The sequence below is a fragment of the Ylistrum balloti genome, unplaced genomic scaffold, assembly GCF_031769215.1.
Source record: "Ylistrum balloti isolate Yb309-2 unplaced genomic scaffold, AGI_CSIRO_Ybal_v1 Utg370746, whole genome shotgun sequence".
NCBI classification, from domain to species: domain Eukaryota; kingdom Metazoa; phylum Mollusca; class Bivalvia; order Pectinida; family Pectinidae; genus Ylistrum; species Ylistrum balloti.
The window spans coordinates 47501-73386 of record NW_026782439.1 but is presented as its reverse complement, the minus strand read 5'-3'; the positions used below and the strand labels follow the sequence as shown (position 1 = coordinate 73386).

General features: G+C 39.9%; 1 protein-coding gene across 1 annotated transcript in view; it reads left to right on the top strand.

Annotated features, from left to right (window-relative positions):
- Positions 1-1602: 1602 nt before the first annotated feature.
- Positions 1603-25886, top strand: part of LOC132558034 (bridge-like lipid transfer protein family member 3B) — a gene marked incomplete at its 3' end in the record, with an annotated part of 71611 nt that continues 47327 nt past the window's right edge. The window contains exons 1-4 of the mRNA XM_060222556.1: positions 1603-1646; positions 5807-5969; positions 17704-17742; positions 19514-19596. Coding sequence (XP_060078539.1) covers positions 1603-1646; positions 5807-5969; positions 17704-17742; positions 19514-19596 — 329 coding nt within the window. The remainder of the gene's footprint in view (positions 1647-5806; positions 5970-17703; positions 17743-19513; positions 19597-25886) is intronic.

Genomic DNA, 25886 nt, shown 5'->3' with positions numbered 1-25886 from the left:
TATCATGTCGGCATGCTGTAAAATTAATTTTGGTTTTCAGTGAAATGTAATTTTATGTATCACTATACTATAGTCACCCCTTTCCTTCGCCTCTGACTCCCTGTTGAATGCTAATAATATCCCGTGGTTTTATTTCCCCCATACCACGTACAGATATATTTGGCTTATTGCGTTGAGCGGCGAATTATCCTGTCTAAATTAACAGCATCTTATCTTATAGTGGAATTCCCTGGTGGTAAATCACAAGCATATTATTAAAATCTTGACACTCTGTTTTAGATCTCGGCTACAGATAACACATATATATGACCAATCGGAGCTAACGACATTACGAACTAGTAAATTGTCAAATATATATCTTTGCCATTATCAAGACACATTACAAAAGTTACATCACAAACTTAAAAACTTAAAACAAAGATAAAGTCGCAGACTACAGTGTAAAGTGTTTCGATATTCCCTTCAGATGGACGCCGAACGCCCATTATAACAAACTAAAACATCTTAAGCTGGTTTCGTCCGATTAAAGACCGAACGACTGAAGGGCCTTAGCGTTACAGTGGACGTTAAACTCGTTAAATAGATAAATATGTCTTAAACCGGCTTTTGAAGGTTGGTGATTCAAATAAAAATAAATTAAATTAATTAATATCTACCAGTACAATAGCATTTGAGCATATATGGGTGATCGCAGATTTTCTTTTAGCGTCACTCCCCGAGAAAAGGGTTTGTGATGCCATATACCGGGGTTCGAGGCCCGGACAGGGCAGGAGTCAAAATTTGTCATCCTTCGTCAATTGTGTTACAATGTCTAATATATAAATTCTAATGAGGTGTGTATCGTATCTTTTACACATCCCTAATCCTAGAAATATCGGGATAGAAAACGAACGTAAAATGTTCTGAAAGACGGGCAATAGTAATTAGTGAAACTGAAGTAATCCTTTGAAATCTGATTAGCCAGGACAGCTGTTGATGAAAAGGTTTGAATTATGGGCTTGTGCACCTTCCTATCTTAATTTTGATTTTTTTTCCCACACCGATTTTGACTATTTAATTCCATAGCATCAATGACGAATCCTAGGAGGACGAAGCATATCTGCCTTTACTTTGTCTGATTATAAACGTGTATCTTTTATACAATATCTGAGATGGTACGTATTGGGAAGCTGTAAGATTTTGGTGATTTTTCCCGCGAAGAAATATCGATAGGTTTAACAACGTTTGCATTCACTTACACACCTCATCTTTATTTGTGTACAGGATGTTTGATTAATATTTCTCCTTTAAGGGCCCCTAAATACAAAGTGGGCGTGTACCCTTATATCGGAGATCGCTTGTATCCATAAAAATATTTTTCTCTTGAAACGATTCCGCCTAGATATTTCTTTAAAACTTCGATATTATTATCTTAAATTTTATTAGGCATAAATTCTATAAACAAAATTAAAATACATACAAATAGTAGAACTGATTAATTTTTATTTGTTTTGATGTAAGCGAAACAATCATGGCCACAGAAAAACAGAAATCAGCGGACGGAAAGAAGATCACTATGGAGATTGCTTGATAACTGTCTTATGAAGAAATTATAAGGACAAAATGGCATCTATATTAAAAAATCAGATTCTCAAGCATCTGTCTAAGTAAGTAAAATTATAGTAATTTAATTGAATTACGATTTTGAAGCATTAATGTTCTGGACCCTGCAGACAAGAGAAGTGAATTATTAAGTCAATAACATGTTAAAAGTATGTTATAGATACATGACTTGTTATCCCCAGTATTGGTCAAATAACATGTGACTGACCAACACGAGCTTGTAACGCTGGTCATTTTGTATATATATATTTATAGATCTCAACATGTTAAATGATATGTTTAACACTCTTTATTTCATTACTAAAGAAAAGAGGCAATAATAGTACAGTTTTAAGGCATAATCATCTATATTTACACAGAATGTGTAGGGATCCTTAAACAATCCAAAAGAAGAACACAAAATTCACATACTATACTCATTCTAATAATCGCTTGGTCTCTAATAATATTCTATTCATAACTCTGCGAGTCAAAAATCGTCTATTCAGCCCTACTCCAACAATATGTAAGATATTACCATGCCAACAAACTTTAAACAGGTTATGTGTAACCTCTAACTTATCACCGGTGATTTACTTGATGCTGACTGTCACATTTTCAAAGTTCAGATTTTAGTTACACATGATGTTTGTGCAAGGGCTCGATTAATTTCTAACCACAGATCTGTGATGAAATCAAAATTGTTTCCTGCAAAAAATGGATAAGTAATTATCTTCTAAATAAAACCGATGGAACATAAAGTTAAAAGTCTCCACTATAGATATATAAATAGGCTTGGTTGATATAAAAACAAAATGCATATATGCAGAGAATTGCTTTTCTAATCTATGCTAGTATTCATATCATCTTATATTAGATCCATTTGTGTTTTTAATTAAAAGCATCATATTTGAAAGCTAGATCAACACTGCCATGGACTGTGCCTAGGAGTTGTTTTTTTTTGTGATAAATGGTTATTTAGGTTATATTTGGATAGGATGATAATCCCAAAATTGTCAGTGTACATAGTTGTAATAAGGTTAAACTATAAACAGAGATATAATTAGATCTTTATTTTAACTCTTATTTGAGTGCAAAATGAACATCAAAGAATCGCTGCTTGGGAGGTACAATAACAGGGCTCTCACACCCCATTTTGGGACTGGGGCCCGGGGCCCTTAGCGACGTTTTCTTTAGAATTGTGAAAATCTGGGGTCTAAATTGGGAAAAAAAGATACTATTTTGCATTTGGAATGGGACAATTCGGCCCCCAAATCTGGCAGATCGAGAGCCCTGAATAACGTCAGATACCAAATCAGCCAACCTGTGGCCTCTTATGCTATGTTACATCCAAATGATTTTAAGCACTTAAATCAACATTTGGTCTTGATGATTATATACTGTGAACATGGAAATTTACGCATGTTGGAAATTCACATTAAATACGCTGAAGTAATTCGGCTGCAAAAATTTAGCCCATGCACATGAATTTATGACATATTACATACATATGGGTGAAATATGCAAATCCCCTCGCTTACAGTTTTTTTTTGAAATCGTGAAGTTATCCCCCTGTGATAATAACTATGTGTACAGTTTACAGATAAATATACCCTTTAGCAACCTTTGTTTTCTTCATGTTAAATAATCTGGAAGAAATGACAACTATTAAATTCTGTCTTTAGTCCTGTTACAGGATATAGAGTAAATACTTTAGTGGTATATATATGAGACCTACAATGAGTTTGACTAAGCAGGTAGTATAAAAAGACATGACTTTTTCAAGAAAAAAATTTCTGTCTAGTGACAGTTTGAACCCTTTTGAGTCCTGTTTCACTTACAATTTGAGTTGTTTCAAATATCAGGTATAACTAAAGACTTTGGCATCACAATCATCACTCTATGTGGTCATGATGTTAAACACTGTGGGTAGCAGGCTTGAAATGACCATCGTAAGCAATTGATAGTGCCAAATTTTACACATACATGTCACCTAATTAGCATTTATCGGTGTAAATTCTTTCATATCTTGCTGTCACAACATGCTCGTGCAAGCTGACACAACTTGAGGCCCCCAACTCTTGTATATATATATATATATATCAGTATATTGAATCTAGTAAGTAATATCGACAGTATGGTCCAATATTGGTACTGGATCGTAACAAACAAATGTTCTTTGGATGCATATTACTGGAATAGATATATGATCAAAGAAATGATAGCGACAGTACAGACAAGCGAATTGTCAAATTTTCTAGGCAACCTGCCCCTTTATGAAGACAAATATTACATAAATAACATCACATACATAGAACAAAAAAACAAATACAAAGTTATAAATCTAAATATATCAGTATGCATATATATATATAGATATACAGTTGTATATATATATGTATGTATGGACCACAGGATGTTGGCATGTGTATTGTCACTTCACCACTACTTGTTGAGAGAATCACATCAAGACTGTCCTAATTTATTCTGTTAAATAAATAATCGTTGGGGTCATAGAGATTTTTACAAACATTAATTGGTAGTCTTAAGTCTCAATCTACACTTTGCGTACCGGTAAGTCAGCGGTAACTTCCGGCAATACACAAGCAGACATCACATGTACTTTTTTCTGGCTACATTTAATATGGTTTCTTCAGTGCAATATCTAACATGATGAAGAACAAAATAAAACCTGTAATATCTGAACAGTTGATTATCATGTACCGTACATGTGCCATATTTTAATTGACATATGATTTTTATGAAGAAATGATATTACCGATGGGTAGTTTCCTGCCTTGCTACAAGTACATACTATATATACCATCTGCATTATATGTCTCTGCATGTTAGGACACGTGGTCATGATTTCGGGCAATGTCAAATCTGATCGTTTTAATTCTCATTCATTTTCAGTGTCATAATTCATATAATTTGAATTGGCTCAACGGTATTTATTTAATATGGTTCAGACGGACTAGAAGTGTTTGGTATGATGGATAACTTGCCATTACTGGTATCACTGATCCCTCATCTGAATACCAAAGGGATTGATGAATGAGGGTTGAATCAGGGACAGATTGTTGTTTTTATAGATACCAACATGCTTTACCTGCATCTATGTATCTTATTCTTAGTGGTATGATTAAATAATCATAAATATTCATTAGTACTGTCATTTGAAAATGAGTTTGAAATTTGCCAAAAAATACAGAGCCAATGCCATCAGCTGGTTTTAACACGGAAATTATAGTGTTGAAAGTTATTGAGTTTGAAATTCTTTTCTTATTAACGCCATAATTCCTTTTGAAAATTTCTTTGTAGTTTTTGTGCCTTTTACCAATAATGATCAGCCTTAGCGCCTGTACTTTGAAATTTTTAATTGTCTTCGTTGCTATTAGAATGAATACAATAAGTTCTATCAAATACCTAGACAAATACTGTGAAAGAATGAAAAGGTTGAGAAGCAGAATGGGAAACTTGTGTTTTTCTATGAAAATTGATCCTGGAATTGAGTTTAAAGCTGAAAATGCACAGTCAAGTTACTTTAGTTTACAGCTTTAGACACAAAACAAAAGACTAAACAGCAAGAATGACCATATTGATAAAATCTGTGTCAGTTCAGAAAAGAAAATAAATAGGATGTTGAGTGACAGAAATGTCAAATCTACAATAGAAGAAATCTGAGAAAGGTGGAAGACTGCAAATGAAGAAGCCGCAATTCAAACTTACTACATGTCTAGATAGTGATAATGCTTAAGAATTACAATTGGTACTATCAATACATTATACCTCTATTTTAATCTCTGATGTAGTTTTACTTTTCTTGGAACTTAAATTCATTTCAGTTCCTGTTGGGTAATCTTCCTATAATACTCTTGGTGTAAAAATTACTAAAATAAAGATTACTGCATAGATGTGTATGTATATAGTAGTTTTGAATAGAAATGTTGTGAGAGGGACGATACATGCTTCGCTACTGTGAGTAAATCAAAGATGATTAAACATACTCTGATAGATAAGAGCATTCTCTGTATCCACAACAATCATATTTAATCTGCTTAAAGGACGAGAATTTATATCCGGCCACTGCATAATATCATCGAGAATGATGTGATGATATGATACACACTCTGAGTAGAAAGTGATGTGTATATAAACATACCTGTTTTGAGTGGGAGATTGGTGGGGATATTTAATGTTATACATTTGATCTATTTCATAGGTTTACTAAGAACTTATCTCCAGACAAGATAAACTTGAGCACGTTACGTGGAGAAGGAGAGTTATCTAACCTGGAACTTGATGAAGCTATTCTTATGGACCTCATGGATCTTCCTACATGGATGAGGCTCAAGAAAGCTGTCTGTAACAAACTTACCATCAAGGTATGTTATTTTTTTTTTTTTTTTTTTATTATTTATTTCACAACATTTGCAAAACAAGCTTATATTTTATACTTGTCATTCCTTTTGACTTGAAATGAAGTAGTGAGGTTTATTGTGTGAGAAATACAAAATATTCAAGATGAAGGGGGATAATTGGGGGGGAGGGGGGTCAATGTGGCCAGACTGGTGTCACCATACCAATTCACTTCCTATTTAGCAATGGAATCCACATTACCTGTGTGAAGATGATTGAGTCAACCGACCTCATACAACATTAAGAACAGAAATTTGGACCCTTACATTTGTAGATGTGATTTGATTGATTGGTATATGTTGTAGGTGTGACAGGGTTGGTGGGTATATGCTGTAGGTGTGACAGGGTTGGTGGGTATATGTTGTAGGTGTGACAGGGTTGGTGGGTATATGTTGTAGGTGTGACAGGGTTGGTGGGTATATGTTGTAGGTGTGACAGGGTTGGTGGGTATATGTTGTAGGTGTGACAGGGTTGGTGGGTATATGTTGTAGGTGTGACAGGGTTGGTGGGTATATGTTGTAGGTGTGACAGGGTTGGTGGGTATATGTTGTAGGTGTGACAGGGTTGGTGGGTATATGTTGTAGGTGTGACAGGGTTGGTGGGTATATGTTGTAGGTGTGACAGGGTTGATAGGTATATGTTGTAGGTGTGACAGGGTTGGTGGGTATATGTTGTAGGTGTGACAGGGTTGGTGGGTATATGTTGTAGGTGTGACAGGGTTGGTGGGTATATGTTGTAGGTGTGACAGGGTTGGTGGGTATATGTTGTAGGTGTGACAGGGTTGGTGGGTATATGTTGTAGGTGTGACAGGGTTGGTGGTTATATGTTGTAGGTGTGACAGGGTTGATGGGTATATGTTGTAGGTGTGACAGGGTTGGTGGGTATATGTTGTAGGTGTGACAGGGTTGGTGGGTATATGTTGTAGGTGTGACAGGGTTGGTGGGTATATGTTGTAGGTGTGACAGGGTTGATGGGTATATGTTGTAGGTGTGACAGGGTTGGTGGGTATATGTTGTAGGTGTGACAGGGTTGATGGGTATATGTTGTAGGTGTGACAGGGTTGATAGGTATATGTTGTAGGTGTGACAGGGTTGATAGGTATATGTTGTATGTGTGACAGGGTTAATGGGTATATATTGTAGATGTGACAAGGTAGATATACATAAATGTTAATGTGACAGGGTAAATTGAGATATGTTAAGGTGTGACATTGGTGGTAAAAACCAAACTGTGAGAGGTTAATATGTTCATAGGTGTGACAGGGTTGAAAATTGAGATTGATAAATGTCATTGTGAAGCAGTGTTACAGTGAGGCAGAAAACTAAACTGGGGTTGATATGACTGTAGTGAGGCAGAAAACAAAAATGAGGGTGATATAAATGGCTGTTATGTTGTAGGTGTGAAAGGGTTGGTAATATGTTGTAGGTGTGACAGGGTGATATGCTGTAGTTGTGACAGGGTTGGGAGTATATGTGTGGCAGGGTTGATTGGTTGTAGGTGCCACAGGGTTGATGGGTATATGTTGTAGGTGTGACAGGGTAGGGTATATGTTGTAGGTGTGACAGGGTTGATGGGTATATGTTGTAGGTGTGACAGGGTTGGTGGGTATATGTTGTAGGTGTGACAGAGTTGATGGGTATATGTTGTAGGTGTGACAGGGTTGGTGGGTATATGTTGTAGGTGTGACAGGGTTGGTGGGTATATGTTGTAGGTGTGACAGGGTTGGTGGGTATATGTTGTAGGTGTGACAGGGTTGATGGGTATAAGTTGTATGTGTGGCAGTGTTAATGGGTTTAAGTTGTAGGTGTGACAGGGTTGATGGGTATATGTTGTATGTATGACAGGGTTGATGGATATATGTTGTAGGTGTGACAGGGTTGATAGGTATATGTTGTAGGTGTGACAGGGTTGGTGGGTATATGTTGTAGGTGTGACAGAGTTGATGGGTATATGTTGTAGGTGTGACAGGGTTTATGGTTATATGTTGTAGGTGTGACAGGGTTGATGGGTATATGTGGTAGGTGTGACAGGGTTGATGGGTTTAAGTTGTAGATGTGACATGGTTGTTGGGTATATGTGGTAGTTGTGACAGGGTTGATGGGTATATGTTGTAGAAATGACAGGGTTGATAGGTATATGTTGTATGTGTGACAGGGTTGGTGGGATTATGTTGTAGGTGTGACAGGGTTGATGGATATATGTTGTAGGTGTGACAGGGTTGATAGGTATATGTTGTAGGTGTGACAGGGTTGGTGGGTATATGTTGTAGGTGTGACAGGGTTGATGGGTATATGTTGTAGATGTGACAAGGTAGATATACATAAGCAGTTAATGTGACAAACTAAATTGAGATTGATAAGGTGACATTGTGGCAAAAACCAAACTGATCTAGAGGTTAATATGATCATAGTGAGGCATTGAGATTGATAAATGTCATTGTGAAGCAGTGTTACAGTGAGGTAGAAAACAAAAATGAGGTTGATATAAATGGCTGTTAGTCAGGGAGAAATCTAAATACTGGTTGATATGGTCACAATGATGCTGATATACTGCTACATTCCACCTGGGAGTTGAAAGGAACTCCTGAAGTTATTGTTGATTTGGTGCCAGCAATGTAGAATCTATAACTGCCAGTACAATATGGTCCAGAATTAAGTCCCTCTTCATTGAATACTAATGTTTCCTCCAGGAAATATTGGTGGGATGAACTGACCATGAATAGATCAACCTGATCAATAAATATGTTTGTCACTCCATACTTCTGTTTCTTAGACAAACACCCTGGGAACACATTCCCTGTTACTGTTAATGTAGGAGGGGAAGCGGGGGTTAACACATTCCCTGTCACTGTTAATGTAGGAGGGGAAGGGGGGTAACACATTCCCTGTCACTGTTAATGTAGGAGGGGAAGGGGGGTAACACATTCCCTGTCACTGTTAATGTAGGAGGGGTAGGGGGGGGTAACACATTCCCAGTCACTGTTAATGTAGGAGGGGAAGGGGGGCTAACACATTCCCTGTCACTGTTAATGTAGGAGGGGAAGTGTGAGTTAACACATTCCCTGTCACTGTTAATGTAGGAGGGGTAGGGGGGGGTAACACATTCCCTGTCACTGTTAATGTAGGAGGGGAAGGGGGGCTAACACATTCCTTGTCACTGTTAATGTAGGAGGGGAAGGGGGGCTAACACATTCCCTGTCACTGTTAATGTAGGAGGGGAAGGGGGGGGTAACACATTCCCTGTCACTGTTAATGTAGGAGGGGAAGGGGGGGTAACACATTCCCTGTCACTGTTAATGTAGGAGGGGAAGGGGGGGTAACACATTCCCTGTCACTGTTAATGTAGGAGGGGAAGGGGGGTAACACATTCCCTGTCACTGTTAATGTAGGAGGGGAAGGGGGGTAATACATTCCCTGTCACTGTTAATGTAGGAGGGGAAGGGGGGTAACACATTCCCTGTCACTGTTAATGTAGGAGGGGAAGAGGGGTAACACATTCCCTGTCACTGTTAATGTAGGAGGGGAAGGGGGGGTAACACATTCCCTGTCACTGTTAATGTAGGAGGGGAAGGGGGGGGTAACACATTCCCTGTCACTGTTAATGTAGGAGGGGAAGAGGGGTAACACATTCCCTGTCACTGTTAATGTAGGAGGGGAAGTGGGGGTTAACACATTCCCTGTCACTGTTAATGTAGGAGGGGAAGGTGGGGTAACACATTCCCTGTCACTGTTAATGTAGGAGGGGAAGGTAGGGGTGGGGTTATGATTTATTTATATATAGAGAGAAATATTGATAGTCACTGTTGATTTGCGGGATACAATTTGATAAGCTGCTCAGTCTGCACACCCATCTTATTTTTGTATTACCTGCTGTTTACAGTTATCTGGATATTTCCTGGCCATTTTTTGATGATAAATCTTCTTCTGGAAATGTTTATATATATAGTTGTCTTAAAAGCCTGTTCAATAATTGATATATTTGTACAGTCCTGTAACAGTATTAGTCTACAAACAAGTGCCATTAAGTTCTAATAACTAAGTCATATTTTCATTGTTAGAAAATTTCTGACAGAAAATCTACCAGGCTCTGGCGTCTGACAAGAAGAATTGTCAACTCCAACATGTTAAAAATGATCAATATACAGATAAAATCTATTTTCGGCTCGTTAATATGATTTTGTCTTTTAATATTGAATTATGGTGACCAAATTCTAACTCTACTATGAGAGTCTATTAAAGGATGGGCCCAACACCACAGAAAAGCTGCTAGTGGTTCAGGAAATGCCTTAAGCTGATAAATATCTGAAAGCAAATGACTTTTAGGGTCGCAGAACATGCAACCGAGGCTCCTCTGAAAGTTAGACCTATAGGATCAGTAAGAGGCACTGACCATAGAGGGATCTTTGTGATATGACTACGTTACACACTGAAAATTAATTGATATACTGAAACTTTGCAACATTTCCATGGTCCTTGGATGATCAGGGTCAGAATTTGTATTAAAGGGGGCTGATCAGGGGGTTAAAAAGGGATACATATAGGATGGGAAACCTTTTTTTCTTTTTATACCCCCATCACTGATATCTGCCAAATCTTGTCTATCCCAGATTGAATTCATCACTATAGCTGTTTCATTGCTTTTATGCTTAGGTTTCAGGTTTTAAAGTGGTTTAATGTTTGTGCTTGCAATAGCTATGGTAATTTAAGGAGAAATTTTGATAAAAATTTTGAAAGGTTTCAAAGTTATGACAAAACCTCTGTAACATGAATTCTTTCTAAGTATACTTTTGATTAGGTTTACTCAAAATTCCTGTAACGATTTTGGTTCTAAAGGATTTTGATAAATATGTATGCTTCGGTCAAGTATGAGATTAATACCTCGGAGGAGTTTGGTGTCTTTTAGCATCTGTTGAATCAATAAATCAATAAATCAATTCTGTGTTAGTGAATCCATTTTGTAATAGTTTTTCATCAATTTTTATTATGAGAAATACCTGAAATAAGCTTCAGGGTTCCAAGGTCAAGGTAATCATTGCTATTTATAGAAAATTGTTAATTAATGAAACTTGAATGCATGGGACCTTGCATGCACATGTAGACATTTTTTATCTCAATAATTAACTTCCCAAGCCACCTCCAATTAAGGATCCTATGTTCAGCAAGGTCTGTGCATATTTCATGAGGCTGAAATCTGATTGGCTACTTTTTCTGCACAATATCTTGCACAGGAATTATCCAGTTTTAATCAAACTTCCTTTTACAGTACATAAATCATCCAAGTCATCAACAGAACAGGAATATACCTGCTGTATCTCACTGCAGCGTTGTATACGTATAAGGTGACTAATTGTGGAGCATCCCCTGCAGGTTAGGGTCAGATATAAATGGGATGGTTTGTCTGACATATTTTGGTATAAGGGACATCAATTAAATGTGGGCCCTCTGCAGACTCATTGTTTTCTTCTGCATCTTCCAACAAGGAAACATTTATACCGAAATAAAGGTGTTGCCTCCTTTGCGATTTTTAGGATTTGGTGTTTTTCTTTCCGTGATTAAATTTCCAGTCCTGGTGTCCCTAATGACACCTCTTCTAATATGACTTTGGCTGTTATAAAGACATCAAACCTCCTGGAAAGAAAATCAGCAAGGACCATATGTTCCTTTTTGCGCATATATATTCTTCATGTATTACAGGATTGTATTCTGTAGGGATAGTTAGATTTTACAACTTTACATTTTTTCTTCCCTTTTCTCTTGGACATTTTAAGATGATTAGATGGACAAATTAAAGAAAATCTCTGATAAAATTAAAGACAGTCTTAGCCAGAACCAAGACGGTTTTAAAAGATTTTGGATATTTGACATGATGATTGACTTTGTGTGAATCAGAATGTCAATAAATATTCATTCGGTAGGACATCCAGGCCTTTTGTTTTGTATCTGTTATATAATACAGGGCTCTCGATCTGCCAGATTTGGGGCCGATATTCAGCCCAATTCCCAATGCAAAATAATATCTTTTTTCCCAATTTATACCTCAGGTTTTCCCAATTCTTAGGAAAACACCATTATTTTTCCCAATGCTAAGGGCTGCGGGCCCTAGTCCCAAAATGGGGTGTGAGAGCCCTGTAATATAGTTTAATAGCTACATATATATATATATAGATATATAGGATGGTTAAGGCTTGCTCTTGTCCTGTTTGTGGTGCCACCTGGTTGCCATTATTTGTCACAATATGTTACTCTCCATTTGTTGGAGACCAGATTGTGTTCTGGTGAGTAAAATAGTAGTGCTTAGAAACTATTGATTAAAAATCATGATGGGACTGTTGTCGCAAACAATTTTACGTGTGGTGGTACACAATTTTCTGTACTCACATTATACATGTTAATACCGTAGCGGACATCAGCTGTGTTGTCATCTGCCACACTGGCACCATCTGGGCAAGTTATATATATTCCCTGGATTTCAGGTTTACATGCATCATTGCATAGAGTCTATTAAACTTATTTTTTTCCCTATATTTAAAAGATATTAAAAACACATTAGTTGAAATACAGGGAAATCAATGTTTGAAATCAATGTTTGAATGTAGATATATTTAGATGTATCAAATTGAAGTCAAGGCTGTATGATTACATGGTAGAAATTATGGACTACAAATAAATCATGATATGATTGAGCAGGATACATATTTTCTTGAAGGATTTGCTTTGTATAAACCCGTCAAAATATTCAACAGGACCTTTCACTGTATAGTGATATAGTGTTTTCTTTATATGCCTTACTTAACACTTTACTCATTTTTATACACTGTAGACTTCTAGCTTCACTGAAGTCCTAGAAAGATGGAGCAACTGTATGTATGATACATGCAGTTTGATTTATTTTTTGATAATTTATTTGTGTTGCCTGCAGAGCTGGCGGACACTTAGGGATCACTTTGTCCGTCGTCATGCATCGTTGTCGTCGTCGTCCGTACGAAAGTTTTCCGGACTTTTTTTGGTAATGCTTTGAGTTATCAAAATGAAATTCGGTATATGGCTTCTTGTTGCAAGGGTACAGATTAAGTTATGCCCCTTTGAACCTAGAAAATTCTCTGGGAATATTGTTTTCTTGACTTTCTTTGGTTTTGCTTTGAGTTATAGAAATGACATTTGCTATATGCTGTCTGTGACCCTTCTTGGCTGAGTTATGCCCCTTTGAACTCAAAAAATTCTTTGGGAATATTGTTTTGCAGATATTTCCCAATTATGCTTTGAGTTAACATAATGAAATGTTGTATATGACTTCTTGGTGGCAGATTACAGATCAAGTTCAATTCTCAGCTCTCTGTGACTCTTCCTGACCCATTGAACTCAAATTCTTTATGAATATTGTTTTCTGGAATATTCTTGGTTATGCTTCAAGTTATGAAAATGCAATTTCTGGATGACCGTGACACTTTATACAGGCGACACATACAGTTTGATTTCCTCAGTTGCCTCCAAGGTTGCAACACTTCATACCCATAGCAGTCAGTGTGAGATGTAGGTTCTTAGACTTCAGTTGGTTGAATGTTGATATTTACTCAGATATCATGTTTGTGAGATATTCTTCTGAAGTCCTGAAAAGCTGAGAATAATGGTACCTGGCTAGTACGGTACCTTTCTAAGATCTGGCCTTCAACTTGGGATTAAGTCTTAGGATCTTGTCTGCCACTGGGGATTAAGTCTTAGGATCTTGTCTGCCACTGGGGAATAAATCTTAGGATCTTGTCTGCCACTGGGGAATAAGTCTTAGGATCTTGTCTGCCACTGGGGATTAAGTCTTAGGATCTTGTCTGCCACTGGGGAATAAGTCTTAGGATCTTGTCTGCCACTGGGGAATAAGTCTTAGGATCTTGTCTGCCACTGGGGATTAAGTCTTAGGATCTTGTCTGCCACTGGGGAATAAGTCTTAGGATCTTGTCTGCCACTGGGGAATAAGTCTTAGGATCTTGTCTGCCACTGGGGATTAAGTCTTAGGATCTTGTCTGCCACTGGGGAATAAGTCTTAGGATCTTGTCTGCCACTGGGGATTAAGTCTTAGGATCTTGTCTGAAACTGGGGATTAAGTCTTAGGATCTTGTCTGCCACTGGGGAATAAGTCTTAGGATCTTGTCTGCCACTGGGGATTAAGTCTTAGGATCTTGTCTGCCACTGGGGATTAAGTCTTAGGATCTTGTCTGCCACTGGGGATTAAGTCTTAGGATCTTGTCTGCCACTGGGGATTAAGTCTTAGGATCTTGTCTGCCACTGGGGATTAAGTCTTAGGATCTTGTCTGAGACTTGGGATTAAGTCTTAGGATCTTGTCTGCCACTGGGGATTAAGTCTTAGGATCTTGTCTGCCACTGGGGAATAAGTCTTAGGATCTTGTCTGCCACTGGGGATTAAGTCTTAGGATCTTGTCTGCCACTGGGGATTAAGTCTTAGGATCTTGTCTGCCACTGGGGATTAAGTCTTAGGATCTTGTCTGCAACTTGGGATTAAGTCCTGCAATGGATTGCCAGAAGGGACATAAATCCTACTATCATAAGATTTATTCCTGGTATCTGGATTGACACAGCAAAAGGGGAGTATTTTTGTGGTATTCTGTAAATTATGAAATGAGGGTGAAAAATTACTGATTTAATAAAGGAACCTTGTTCTCATAGTAGTGTACAAATTTATCAGTGAGGAAAAGGGGAATTTTCCATAGAAATTGGTGATTTTTTTGTGAATTTTTCATGGAGTGGAAACTACCCATAAACAGCAGCAAAATAAACCTAGATTTGGCCATGTGTACAAAATTGTAATTTGGGCTTGAGAGATATTGCAAGTTTCTGGTTTCTCAAGAACATGTCTGTTTCCTTACGGTCTGGTCCCAAACCTATACTTTAACTGTTTTATTATACGTGTACTGTTACAAACTCAATATATTTTCACTCAAAAATACACGCTAACATCAGCTATGGATCTGTCCTCCAGATTTCCCTTTGATGGAATGCAGTTTGTAACCAAAGACACTGAATTGGAAAGAGAAAGTGTCATTTGCACATCATAGACACGTTAGTTAACAAGTTCCAATCACCTCGAGTCATATGTACATTGTCAGTGTTTTTGGTAGCAAGCTCCTTCCTCTTCTCATCTGATTAACTCCAAGGAAACACCCGAGTGCAAGTGTGTTTTAGTTTTGCATGTGTATTTTAGTTTTCGGATTAAAACATAGAACTAAAACACAGCTAAGCAAAGTCTAGGTTAAACTTAAGACCTTACTGATCTAAAAAGAATAAAGTAGAGATATATTGATAAATAATTACACCTGTAAACTATTATTGAGGTTTACTACTATTAAGTTCTTTTGAATGGTCGATGGTGCTATAGTAATAATCCTTCCATTTCAATTAGACTTCTGAGTTTCACTTTCCAGAACGGATGTGAAAATATATGGTGTCATCTACGTATACCCAACCACTTGGGTCCCTCTGTGCTCTCCAGTTTCCTCCTATAGTAAGACCCCTCTAGTGCTCTGTCTGAGCCAGCAAGAATAATGATATAAGATGTAATAACTTGTTTTGCAATTGTTGTAAAATAAACTTTAATTTCAGCTGTTTTGATAGTAATTCTATATCTAAAGTGTTATGACATCTTGAATCAATCATTTTAAAACAAATGTGTCCCTGAATCTTCATATTCTTCACTTATTTGTACTCCGAATTTACTTGATTAAAAATGGAAAGGCACGATTATTCCTTCCTATATCTACACTTCCATGAAAAATTGTGATTTATACAAGTCAGGAAAAAAGCTAACTGGAATTTGTATTTTTGCTGATCACCATGGCGACAGGGCCTGGGAGATTCATCGTAAGTGGATTAGGATACTGGTAACAAGATCTGGGTCTCTCCAGTAGTGCTTCATTTGACACACAAGTGGCAGCGAGTAATAGACTAGCTGTGATGAGAAGCCTTTCTGGTCACCACACCTTAACCCGGGACGTGTTCTGGACAGTTGCCTGTACATGATATTAAATGGCTTGGTTCCTCAGTTTGATGTCAGCGCTTCCTAACTTAAAACATAATTTTCCACATAGAATTTTTCCTTTTGCTTAATTTTCCCTATTGCTAGGTGTTGGCTCACTCACAATTCTAGGTTTGCTGTTGAAATACTGATAGCACATTTTACTTGTAGTCAGATGGATGCAGATTTAGAATTAGCATGGCTAATGATCAATTTCCCTCCCTTCATTAAATTCTAATTTCTATATTTGGTTGTGTCTGTGATATGGAATAATTGATCAAAACTCTTGGTATAGAATGACATATCAGTGTCTGTGATATGGAATAATTGATCAAAACTCTTGGTATAGAATGACATATCAGTGTCTGTGGTATAGAATAATTGATCAAAACCCTTGGTATAGAATGACATATCAGTGTCTGTGATATAGAATTATTCATTTGTGTCAGTGGTGTAGAATGATTTATCTAAACCTATGGTATAGAATGATTTATCTGAGTCTGTAGTATATAATGATTTATCTTAGTCTGTAGTATAGAATGATTTATCTGAGTCTGTAGTATAGAATGATTTATCTGAGTCTGTAGTAAAGAATGATTTATCTCTGTGGCTGTGGTTTAGAATGATTTATCTCTGTGTCTGTGGTATAGAATGATTTATCTGACTCTGTAGTATAGAATGATTTATCTGACTCTGTAGTATAGAATGATTTATCTTAGTCTGTAGTATAGAATGATTTATCTCTATGTCTGTGGTATAGAATGATTTATCTGACTAGTATAGAATGATTTATCTCTATGTCTAAGGTGTAGAATGATTTATCTGACTCTGTAGTAAAGAATGATTTATCTCTGTGGCTGTGGTTTAGAATGATTTATCTCTGTGTCTGTGGTATAGAATGATTTATCTGACTCTGTAGTATAGAATGATTTATCTGAGTCTGTAGTATATAATGATTTATCTCTGTGTCTGTGGTATAGAATGATTTATCTCTGTGGCTGTGGTATATAATGGTTTATCTGACTCTGTAGTATAGAATGATTTATCTCTATGTCTAAGGTGTAGAATGATTTATCTGACTCTGTAGTATAGAATGATTTATCTCTATGTCTAAGGTGTAGAATGATTTATCTGACACTGTAGTATAAAATGATTTATCTCTGTAGCTGTGGTTTAGAATGATTTATCTCTGTGTCTGTGGTATAGAATGATTTATCTCTGTGTCTGTGGTATAGAATGATTTATCTGACTCTGTAGTATAGAATGATTTATCTGACTCTGTAGTATAGAATGATTTATCTCTATGTCTAAGGTGTAGAATGATTTATCTGACACTGTAGTATAGAATGATTTATCTCTGTAGCTGTGGTTTAGAATGATTTATCTCTGTGTCTGTGGTATAGAATGATTTATCTCTGTGGCTGTGGTATAGAATGGTTTATCTGAGCCTTTAGTGTAGAATGACTTATCTGAATCTGTGATACAAATTATTTATTTGTGTCTGTGGTATAGAATGATTTAACATTGTTATTAATCTGTACCTCCAAAAGTGAGAATGTTCTGTAAACTGATATCTAACAAATTATTAACACCAATGAGTCTACTAACATCAGAATACCTACCATTCTTTTTAACCACCACAGATTGCTTTGACACATTTGATATTTGTATGTTTTTCAGATTGCATGGACAAAGCTGAAGAGTCAACCCATAAGTATAGTAAGTATGAAGATAAAAGACACACCTCCCCTCCCAGGTAGATGAGGTAGTAGACTACACCTCCAAATAGAAAGGTCTGACCACAGCAAAGGGGGTAACTTATACCTTCCAGTCAGAGGGGTGTATCCATTGGGATGGAGCACCTTTGAGTGACCATCTCAGCAATGGTAATTCTGAGGGATAATGGTTGAAAGTGCAGTCAGTAATTGAGAAAGTGACCACTCTCAAACCACTGTAGACAGTATTGGGTGGGATTATATTAATGTATGTACCATAGTCTTTATCTTTTCAGGTAAGTGCAAGCAGTGAATTAGATGATGGTGGGTCAGGGGCCAGGGTAGGACATTGGTAGGTCAGGGGATGGAGGGGGAACAGAGAAGTGATGGATCAGATTGTAAAGCAGTGGTGGGTCACAGGAGAGGTTAGGACAGAGGTGGGTCGGGGAACAGTGGTGTGTCGGAGGACAGTGGTGTGTCGGGGAGGGGATAGTAAGTGGTGTGTCAGGGACAGTGATGTTCAAGGGGATAAGGAAAGACAGTTTTGAGTCAGGGGACAGTTGTGTGTCATGGAAGGGGATAGTTAGTGGTGAGGCTGGGACAATGGTTTGTCATAGGAGGGGATAGTGAGTGGTGAGGCAGGGACAGTAATGTTCAAGGGGATGAGGAAAGGAAGTTGTGAGTCAGGGGAATGGGTAGGACAGTTATCTCAGGGAACATTGGTGTGTCAAGGGAGGGAAAAGTGAGTTGTGTGTCAGGGGCAGGGAGGGGGTAGGACAGTGGTGTGTCAGGGGAGGGGGTAGGACAGTGGTGTGTCAGGGGAGGGGGTAGGCCAGTATTTGATCAAGGGGACAGTGATAGGTAATGTGAAAAGTGGTATGTCAGGGGAGAGGGTAGGAAAGTTTTTGATCAAGGGGAGAGTTGTGACACAGGGGAGGGGGTAGAACAGTTTCTGGTCAAGGGGACAGTGGCATGTTTGGGAGGGGATATAAAGACAGTGGTGAGTCAGGGGAGGGAGAAGGATAGTGGTAAGACAGTGGTTGCTCAGAAGATTACATGATATAAATACTGCTGTTAGAATATTTTAAATGGGTTCTTTAAATTTTTAATGATATATTTATAGCAATATACTGATTCATAATTTCACTCACACAGATAAAAGGTGTATTGGCATTTCTTGTGTTCCTTTAAAGGGTATGAAGCTAAAGTAAATACAGAATTTTTATGGTTGTATAATTTACATGTATAATACATGCAGTCAGACACTAACAATGACACGTCATTTTGTCTATAACCTGTTTATAAAATTTAATGTACAAGCCCTCCTAGTTCTACTTACACTTGTATTGGTGATACATATCAGGTTACTTTTCATTTGAAACTAAATTAAATAATCTTTCCACACTGTAATACACTGGGACAGCAGTAAATCATTTGGTTAGAGCATTGATCTGCATAACTTCAGGTGACGATACAAGTTACATATTTTGACACTCACTACCAGTTGAAGATTATGTTTCTCGGAAAGTTGAGAAATAGGCCAGTCAGTGTTGACCTTCTTGTCCCCTTAAGCAAGACACTTTACCTAAATTGCTCTAGACCACAAAGGGTCTCCCACATGTTGTTCATTTAGGTAGCCACCGATTACTTCCACAAGACCTTGTCTCAAAATGACTCTGGCTGTTCAGAAGGTGTAAAACCCAGCAAAACAAAAAATAAATGTATAGTAATGTAGCCTATGTATTTTTTTGTACAAACATTTGTTTTTTTTTCAGTACTTGGATGAAGTTATTTTAGAAATTGAAACATGTGATGAACCAAGACCTCCAAACAACCCAGCACATTTAGCCAGTTACAGGTAATCACATACTAATTATTTACAGGTAATTATCTAATACCTAGATATTTACAGGTATTTATCTAATACCTAAATATTTACAGGTAATTATCTAATACCTAGATATATACAGGTATTATCTAATACCTTATTTACAGGTAATTATCTAATACCTAGATATTTACAGGTAATTATCTAATACCTAGATATTTACAGGTATTTATCTAATACCTAGATATTTACAGGTATTTATATAATACCTAGATATTTACAGGTGATTATCTAATACCTAGATATTTACAGGTATTTATCTAATACCTAAATATTTACAGGTAATTATCTAATACCTAGATATTTACAGGTAATTATCTAATACCTAGATATTTACAGGTAATTATCTAATACCTAGATATATTTACAGGTAATTATCTAATACAGGGTAATTATCTAATACCTAGATATTTACAGGTAATTATCTAATACCTAGATATTTACAGGTAATTATCTAATACTAATACAGGTATTTATCTAGATATTTACAGGTAATTATCTAATACCTAGATATTTAATTATCTAATACCTTTACAGGTAATTATCTAATACCTAGATATTTACAGGTAATTATCTAATACCTAGATATTTACAGGTAATTATCTAATACCTATTTACATATTTACAGGTATTTACAGGTAATTATCTAGATATTTACAGGTAATTATCTAATACCTAGATATTTACAGGTAATTATCTAATACCTATCTAATACCTATAATTATCTAATACCTAGATATTTACAGGTAATTATCCTAGATATTTACAGGTAATTATCTAATACCTAGATATTTACAGGTAATTATCTAATACCTAGATATTTACAGGTAATTATCTAATACCTAGATATTTACAGGTAATTATCTAATACCTAGATATTTACAGGTAATTATCTAATCTGTATACCAGGATATTTACACCTAGGTTATTTTTACCTTGTTCTGTTCTACACAAATACGCCTCTTGTTCATTATGACCTCAGGGGATTATATGAAAGGGTTATATAATGCAAATTCATCTTCTTTCATGAGGCTTAATTTTCAAGGATTTTCAAAAATTAACTCTGTCATGGACAGTGATTTTATAGATAAATAGATTGATAAATAGATAGATAAATAGATTGATAAATCTGTTTACACTTATTATAATTGTTTGTGGAATATGAATTCATGGATTAAGAGGACCCATGAAATCAACAAAAATAAATACCCATAAAAATTAATGATTTTACAGAAAGCGTGACAAATTTTCACCCCACCTTAATTTCACCCTCTCTGTTCATGGCCTACATGGGGCAGTCTCCAGGTACTGGCCGAGGGTTGGTGATTTTTACTCAATGGGCTATGATTTTCCTTACCTTCTCAAACCTGGAACATTCTTAACTGACTCTGCTCGTTAATCGGATGTAAGGCAGTGATAAACCTAAACCTGACAACAGGGGATTTCATTTCAGTAATAATTACCATAACTTTAGTATGCAAATACAGTACCTACACCCATCTTTGTATCCCAACAACAAAAGATTCAAAAGAAAAACAATCCCGCCCTCCCTACGATCCATGAGCCATCACGCAGGAATGCAGAGTGATCTCCCTTCCTCTTACCTTTATGGCTGCCGACGAGTGCGGAGGTGTCTGAGCTAAGTGCTTTTCTTACTCCTTCTCTTCGTACTGCCATTGTCGTTTGAGTATATTGTTACTCTATTAGTAGTCTATAAACCCATCTCCCAACTTATATTGTGAAATTAAGTATTGTCATTTGTTTATTTTGACCGTATTTCCGGCCGTTTTTTCCTCCACGTATTCGAGTGCGTGACTACTTGTCTCGTTGCTCGGATTTGCGTGAAGTTGGAAATTGTTTTCTTGCTGCTTTGTCGGCCGTGTTGTACGGCCATTTTATTTATGCAGTGCAATCTTGCTGCGTACGGTAGGCTTTGTGCTCTCGTTCGTAGTTTTTTGATTGTTCGAGAACTTCGTTTCCGGCCGTGTTTTTCCTCCGCGTGTTCGAGTGCGTGACTACTTGTCTCGTCACTCGGATTTTCGTGAAGTTGAAATTGTTTTCTTGCTGCTTTGTCGGCCGTTTTGTACGACCGTTTTCTTTTTTTTGCAGTACAATCTTGCTGCATACGGTAGGTTTTATGATCTCGTTCGTAGTTTTTTGATTGTTAGAAAACTTTTTATCCTTGTTTCATTGTTACAATTTTTTATTGTTTCGATGCTGGATAAAGGTGCCGGGTTTACGTTGGGGTCAGCGCATGGATGTTCCTATTTCTATAGATAATGGGAACCCCATGATACCTGTCCCATTTGCCGACATTGCAGCCAGACCTCACTATGTGAACTTTGTTTGCACATGGAGTCTGCTGCTTAGGCTCCCATGCCTTTCCAGCTAACTTTCCGCCGGAAGAAGGATTCGTCCTCTTCTTCCGGTAAGGGAAGTAAGCTTTTTAAGACCTCCCTCCTGAAGTTCTGAACCAGAGCGTTCCTGCTGGGGGTGCTCTCGTTCCACCGAGCTCCGCCCTTCAGCAGGGGATGGCTCCCCCTGTCCAGGTGCGTCCTGGAGTAGGGGGAGGGGGGGGGGCAGCCCGACCCTGACTCGGCGCAGTCAAGGGTCGAATTGGCCGGTAGCTCTCGATAGGCGGCGGTGTTACCATCGGAAAGGGACTTCCGGTCGAGGTCTCTGATTCCTTCAGGGACCTCGGCACGCCAGGTGGCGTCGTTGGTGGGGGCCGCTTTGACTCCGGAACTGTGCCTTCGGGTATAGGGTCAGGGGCCACAGACTTTTTGTCAGGATTGTCTGTGGCTACGGGGATTAGTGACACTTGAGTTCACTAATCCTGGTGTCAGCGCGGGGTCTGTTTTCCCACCCTCACAGGCTTCTGGCTCTGGGACTTCCGTCCCAATCCAGATTTCCCAGTGCAGGGTTTCCCAGGGGGTTTTCCTCCAAGGGTTTGGGGCTTCAGGCCAGGAGTCCGGTTTCCGGTCTCCCTTTCCCCCGGGCTCAGGGAGTAGGGGTGCCTGCGGGCACTTATTCCTGGGTCGCCCAGGCCAACCTGCGGATGGTTTTGGGTACCTACAGTTACTCAGCAGTTACGGGCTTAGCCCGTACATGTCTGGGTTTCCACCTGGTGGGAGTGGTGGTTCATCCTGGTCCTTTGAACAGGATGTCCAGCCCCAGACTCAGGCAGGCCATCTTGGCCAGTTCTGGGGTCACTCCCGGCCCGCTGGACCGTTCCCATTCCCTCAGGGGTTTGGGTTTTTACCCCATGGGTCTTCACTCGTGGAACCCATAGGGGTTGGTCTCTCCTCTAGGAGATGTTATAGCAGTGCGGAATCCCCCCAATGTTCTGCTACTTCGGGGGCCTTGTTGGCCGGTCCTATAAAGGTTTGCCAGACCTTAAGGACTTCCGCCTCCAGCGCGGACCTGTCGGTCTCCTGTTCCCAGGGGTCAGCTTCGGGTCTCCGACCCAAGCCTACAGCTACAGCTGTTGGTCGCACTGCGTCCAAATGCCATAAAGAGGAGTTCCCCTCTGCGGAGATGGCTCCTCTGGCGGCCCCTGTTCCTCCCAAGGGGACTTCGGTCTCTATTGAGGAGGAGATGGACATCGAGGGTGCGGGCTCGGCAGAGGAAGACGATGTCATTCATCTTTCTCCTGGGCCAAGAGGGTTCACAAGGGGAAGATGGCCCTGAGACTGCTGAAGCCGAGGCTCAGCATGTGCTTTCTGGGATGCGGGTCCTCCGGGCCAACATCTCCCGGATTCTCAGGGCGGAGGTTTGCCCACCGCCTCAGCATCATCGGCGCCTGAATCCACCATCCTTCTGGGTTCCCTGGTGGCTCCTCGGGCTTCCGTTCGCTCAGATCGGTCTCTGCCAGAAGGCAATATCATGTCTTCGGTTCTGGCCACGGCCCGGGCTCCGGTTTTAGAGAAGGACTCCTTCTCTACCCGTGCTCCCGGGTTTGTCGGTCTGCAGCTCAGTGTTGGTGAATTGTCGGAGGCTTCAGCTTCCGACTATGCCACACATGATGGGCAGCTGGCCTCTCAACCAGCACAGCTGGAGTTGAGACAGCTGGCTGCCTGGCCCGGCAAATCAGTGGACCAGGTGGTGCTCGATCCCAAAGAGCACCACAGGATGGAGAGAATGTTGCACCTCTCCATCCAAGTTCTGTCATACATAGACTTCCTGACAGTTTGTCTATACAGGGTATCCGATTTGCCTGAGTGTCGGTTATCCGAGACAGAACAGCCAACATACAGAACACGGCAGCCTTGCAGGTTCTCTGCTCGTCAATGCCGTGTTGGCTAGGCAGTTTTCAGTTCTGAAATTCCGCCCAGTCCAGTAACCCTACCGTTTCCGCTTGTTGAATGCCCCCTTCTAGGGCTCTACCCTGTTCAGGGGAGCTCTTCCTTGGGTTCAGAAGGATATGAAGGAGGACTCGGTCGCCTCAGCACTTCTGGTGAAGAGGTTTCAGGCTGAGAAGGCCAGTGCCTCGCAGGGGTCAGTGCCTCCTAAGAAGGTGAAGTCTTCGGCTGCTCAGTTTTCTGCACAGCCCAAGTCCCAACCTCACTTCAACGGCAACAAGGGGAAGGGTAGGAAGGGTAAGAAACCTCCTGGGGGCAAGAAGAAGGGTTCCTGACTATTTCTGCTTCTTGGCCGCGAAAGGCGAAGGGTATGGCCGGGTGGACGGTGGTTCTCCTTTCCCGGGCTCATGTCCTTCTCCCGCAGGCTCTGGCTCCAGGTGGGCAGACGATTCTCTGGTCTGGCAGGGGCTCGATCTGCCCCATCCGGAACTCCCTGTGGGCGGACGTCTCTCTGCTTTCCTTTCCCAGTGGCAGGATATTACAGAGGACGCTTTTGTCGGTGGTCAGGGAGGGTCTAGGTATTCCCCTTCTTCAGGATTCGTCCCTCGCCTCCTGGCCGTTTTTGTTTCTTTCCTCCTCCCGGGGATTCAGAAAGGGCACGGGTGCTCCAGGAGGAAGTAGGGACCATGCTGCCAAGGCAGAGATGCCCTTGGGGCTCACGACAGCTCCTTTGGTGTTCACCAAGTTGCTGCTGGTGTTTCCTTCACTCACGCAGAATAGACGTCCACATCTATTTCGACGACTCCCTCATGCCTCTTTTGGTGTGGGAATCGTTAGTCAAGGACACTCGTCTGGTACTGAAACTCTTGCTCAGAGTCGGCTTCATTCCTTCCAGAGAGAAGTCAGAGGTTCCTTCATATTAGGACTTCTTCTTCCTGGGGAACCATTTTGACATGGTTCGGGGCTTAGCCCTTCCACATCTGGAGAAGTTTGAGAAGGTCAGGGCTCTGGCTCTGACTTTCATCACTTGGTCGCTTGTCCAGGTACATTGGTTCCTCAGTTTTCTGGGGTATCTCAACTCCTTGGCATATGTGGTCCCCCTAGGGAGGATTCACATCGGACCTCTCCAGATGTTCCTCCTGTCTGACTGGGTTCCGTCATCCAGGAGGCCTGGATCCCGCTTACCCAGTTGGTCAGGGAGTTCTCTTGCTGGTGGACCATTCAGGAGAACGTTTTCCACGGGGTACCTCTGACCAAGCCTATCCCCTCTATGATCCTGTTCATGGACGCGTTCATGACAGGAATGTGAGCTTACCTCGATGGCCAATGCCGCTTGGGGGAGTGGTCTGGCGAACAACTCTCAGAGCACATCAGTGTACTCGAGATGAGACTGTTCATTTGGCTCTGCAGTCCTTTAGGGGTATCCTGCAGTCCAAAGTGTGGCTACCGACAACAGTTGTCGCGTATCTGGAGAGACAGGGGCCACCAGGTCTCATGTCCTGTGTGCCCTCTCCATCCACATCCTTCTTCTCTGCCAGGACATGCAGTTGACCATAGCGGTCAAGCATCTTTCTGGCAGGCTGAGTGTGTTGGTGGCCACTCTCCAGGCGCCACCAGCCGGTGTTGACGGAATGGCAGCTGTGTCCCTTGATTTTCAAGGGGAATTGTCAGGCGTGGGACAGACCTATTATAGACCTGTTTGCCACTTCCCTGAATAACCAGCTGCTAACCTTCGTCGCCCCGGTCCCAGACCGTAAGACGTGGGCTGTGGACGCCCTTTCTCTGGAATAGGAAGGGACGTATGCATATGCATTCCCTCCCTTCAACCTGGTGGGCAGGGTTCTACAGAAGTTCTGGGAGCATCACTGCTCCTTACTTCTGAGAGCCCCTCTGTGGCCGAGGCAAGCTTGGTTTCAGGAGCTCTTGTCGTTTCTGGTGGAGGAGCCCTTGGCTCTCCCC